General features: G+C 34.8%; 1 protein-coding gene across 1 annotated transcript; it reads right to left on the reverse strand.

Moving 5' to 3' along the window:
* Positions 1 to 246: 246 nt before the first annotated feature.
* On the reverse strand, positions 247 to 2,557 carry LOC145031295 (uncharacterized). Its single transcript, XM_078979816.1, has 2 exons — positions 2,347 to 2,557; positions 247 to 691 (listed from the first exon to the last, which is right to left on the reverse strand). The coding sequence occupies exons 1-2, from the start codon at positions 2,518 to 2,520 to the stop codon at positions 356 to 358; spliced, it is 510 nt and encodes a 169-aa protein (XP_078835942.1). The 5' UTR covers positions 2,521 to 2,557; the 3' UTR covers positions 247 to 355.
* Positions 2,558 to 3,869: the final 1,312 nt, after the last annotated feature.

Genomic DNA, 3,869 nt, shown 5'->3' on the forward strand with positions numbered 1-3,869 from the left:
TTCACCAACACTTGAAAAAAATGGTTCAAATTAACAATCCCAAACACCCCGTAAAAAGTCAAGAAAATCTCTCAATTTCCAAACTCTCCTAAAGTTTTCCACAGTTTCTATGTCAATGCAAATTAATCGTATTAACAATAATGTTTAGAAGAAACAGTTGAAAGAAATTAAAAACCAAACATTCTAGAAGAAAAAGTTAAAACGAGGACCACATAACAATATAATGTCCGCAGCCACACAAACAGGGACCATATAAATGAAAATTGATTAAACAATTATAAACCATATAAAAGAAATTTCATTAAGTCAACGGTAAAAACAAGAAATAAAACAAAAAGAAAAAAAAAAAAAAAAATCAAACACCATCATGAGAGACACCAACACCATCCTCGACGCTGCCGCTACCATTGCTAGTGGTGGCCGGAAAAGAGGTGTTTACGATTTGATTATGTTTTTTGGAAGATCCCTTGCAAAGGTTGACCGGGTACTTAATGGCGTTGACTTGCAGTTTTCTAAGTGCAGCTTTCCCAAGATCAATACCACAAATATCTGATAGCCTGATTAGATATAACAACACATCTGATAATTCCTCCCCGAGATGTTCTTTTTCTTCATCTTTCCAATCCGGAAGCCCTTTTGGTACCTCGCCTTTCCATTGAAATATCTCCGATAACTCTCCCACTTCCCCCACCTGAAATACAAAATACACACTTCTCAGTGTTTCTGCAAAAAAGTTATTTTTCCAGTAACCCTTTGATCTGACCCCCCACTTGATAAAAAAGTTTCGACCACAAAATAAAAAACATAACCACAACTTAAATAGGTTGGTGTTAGGTCAAAAACCTAACACAGCCTATTTATTAAACAAGTTGATAGGGTTGAAGATCTCAACCCTTCAACCCAACCAACTAATTTTTGGTTAGGTTGATTATTGACAACCTTCAACCCAACCAACTAATTTTTGGTTGGGTTGATTGTTAACAACCCTTCAACCCAACCAATTAATTTTTGGTTGGGTTGATTGTTGACAATTGTATAAATATCTTATACAACTATCCGAAGCTATATTTTAAAGTATTTTTAACAATTTTTAACAACAGATCGTATATAAAGTTAAAAAAGAAAATTGTAGAAGCAAAAAAAAAATTGTCACTTTCTGTAAATAGATGGATATTTTCAACAAAGAAAAATTAACCTACTTTTGAAGTGGTCCTACAACGACCAAAACAAGGCTGCCTTTACCAGGCAGTGTCTTTTTCTCAGAAGCAGACAACTGCCAGCTTTAATCACCCACAAACATATGGTTTAATGTGTAAATAACTTAAAATTTTAATTAATATTAAATGAAGATTCATCATATTAATCTACAGTAATTAAATCATATTACAGCAGTCTTCTTTCTTAATCTTTCATTGCATCAATAATATCATATGAAAGAATAACATATCATTCAAGCAAAAAGCTAATGGTTTTGGGCTTTTGGCATTTATATAAACTGACATATAAATGAACCTAACATTATCAAACCTTTTTGTACTCAATTAAACCAGAAACTAATCCTCAATCTGGATTTGAATCTAATGAAGATTGGGGTTTTGGTAATTAGAAGTGTATATAGCTGTGATTGGAGTCAATTAGAGGTAATTACTCTGATCAGAATTATAAACCCCTAATTACAGCTACTGATTTCAAAGAATTATATACTTTTATAGAATCTCATATTAATAAATTGGGATTATTAAGTCTAAATTTCTTTGGACATTGCATGTGACATGGGGTGTGATGGGGTGCCACGAAGCAAGTACTGGTCCATTGATGCACCCCAATTCTCATAACCTTTTCCCCAGAAAAAGGAAAAAGAGGAAAAGTAATTCATTCCAAAAAAAAAGGGTTTACTTTTCAAACGTAAGCAATTTATTGTTTTAACTTCAAAATCCCTTCTGTATACTAAAACAGCAGAGTAAATGTTGCTTCATAGGAAATAGTACAAATTTTAGAGGTAAATTTACAGCGAACTCGTGGAAATTTTGTAATGGATACTCGGTTTGAAATCGACGAATAGGTTTTTGGTGGTTTTAGTCGCATCGTAATTGGTATTTTTTGGATATGAATTGAAATGCGTGAAATCAAAGCAACATTTAGGAAGATAAATTTACAGAAACTGAAACTCGGATATTAAAGATATAGAGAATAAGCATAAAAGCTTCTACAATCGATTCTGCATTTGTAATCAATCTGAACAGGAGAAACGTAAATTCAAATAAATAACTAGATTAACTGAATCATGTGTACGCGAGCATATGATGATGAAAAGAGGAAGCATAGAGCAAGATCGGAAAATTTTACCAGTGCGAGGAGGAGATTTCGTGGACTATGAAACTGATCCCAATCTCTTTCCTTTGCGAAATCGGCCATTCTTTTCTTTAAGTCAGTCAAGCTTACATCTTCTTCTTTATCTTTTGGAGTGGTGATATCTCCGGCCGCCGTTGAGGCGAACGATTTTTCTACTCCGCCGCCCATTGTTGTCGAGGGGGAGGAAGACGAAGAAAAAGGTGACCAGAAGGGTCTTGATATAAGCTTTTTGTATTGAAAGTGACCGGGATTCGGTTACCGGATATAGCCGGTTACCCTTAAATTCTTTTACCACGTGTCAAACATACTAACCTCGGGGGGCCTTTTAGGCCCTACTCATTTTGTTTATTTTGCTACCAAAAAAAATATATTTTCTTTTTCTTTAGTATGGAATTTGCTAGAGTAAGTATCATTAAATTGGTACAACCATAGCATTTATCACATGATTCCCTTAAATTTAGGATATCATGATTACACAAAAGTCTATATTGATGAATGATTATGATTTTATCTTTTAATATTTGTATTTTTAAATATTTCTGATTTTTTTTAAACGGTGAAATTTAATATGGAAACAAGTTAATGTGTAACAAGGCAGAAGTCACGACACCAACAACAAAACAAAAGAAAGAACAACATCGGAACAACACCAAAATGGCACCTCTACCCCCAACCCCCAAATTACAAGACATTAAATGGAAAACTACACCGGTTAACCCAATTACGGTTTCGGAATTACCTCTATGTTTAATCCACCCAAACACCATAGTAATAGTACTGTCTGCAACTTTAGGGGGCAACGAATGAATTTTCTTAAATATCTTATCATTCCGGCATTTCCAAATATTCCAAAGCACTTCATACATGATGACAATAAAAATCTTCCTTTTCTCGGGAGAATTCATCCATTTTATCCGCAAAATTCAAAGCCTTCGGGAATGTAGATAATTTATCAAGAGGGATATCACACCACCTGAAAATCCATTTGAAAACCTCCTTAGCAAAACCACAGATCGTCAACAGATGGTCCATTCCTTCAATCTCAACATTGCAAAGTTGGCAAACAGTAGAAACCACTCTAACTACTCTTTTAACAATGGCAGCAGAAGACGTGATACGATCCATGTTAGCTCTCCAGATAAAGCAATTAACTTTTATAGGGACCAAATGAGTCCACGTCATATGATTGTTTAAACCAATCGTGACTTTGGAGTTAATGAGTTTCCGAACATCATGAACATAGAAACGACCATCCATACATAGTTTGGATTTCTATTGTTGGGCCCTCCAGTTAGATTGATCCCACCGAATAGATTATTAATATGGATCAACTCTGCTACCTCCGCCTGAAGATTGGGTTTCCGTTTCCACGCCCAAACAGGCACGTGAGATTTTAACCTATCAGCCACAAAGCAAGATTTGCATTTATCCAATTCAAATAAATTAGAAAATCGAACATCCAAGAGCCCCTCCCCGATCCAATTATCTAGCTAGAATAAAGTATTGCTACCAGATCC

Source organism: Lactuca saligna, chromosome 2, assembly GCF_052625555.1.
Source record: "Lactuca saligna cultivar CGN05327 chromosome 2, ASM5262555v1, whole genome shotgun sequence".
NCBI classification, from domain to species: Eukaryota; Viridiplantae; Streptophyta; class Magnoliopsida; order Asterales; family Asteraceae; genus Lactuca; species Lactuca saligna.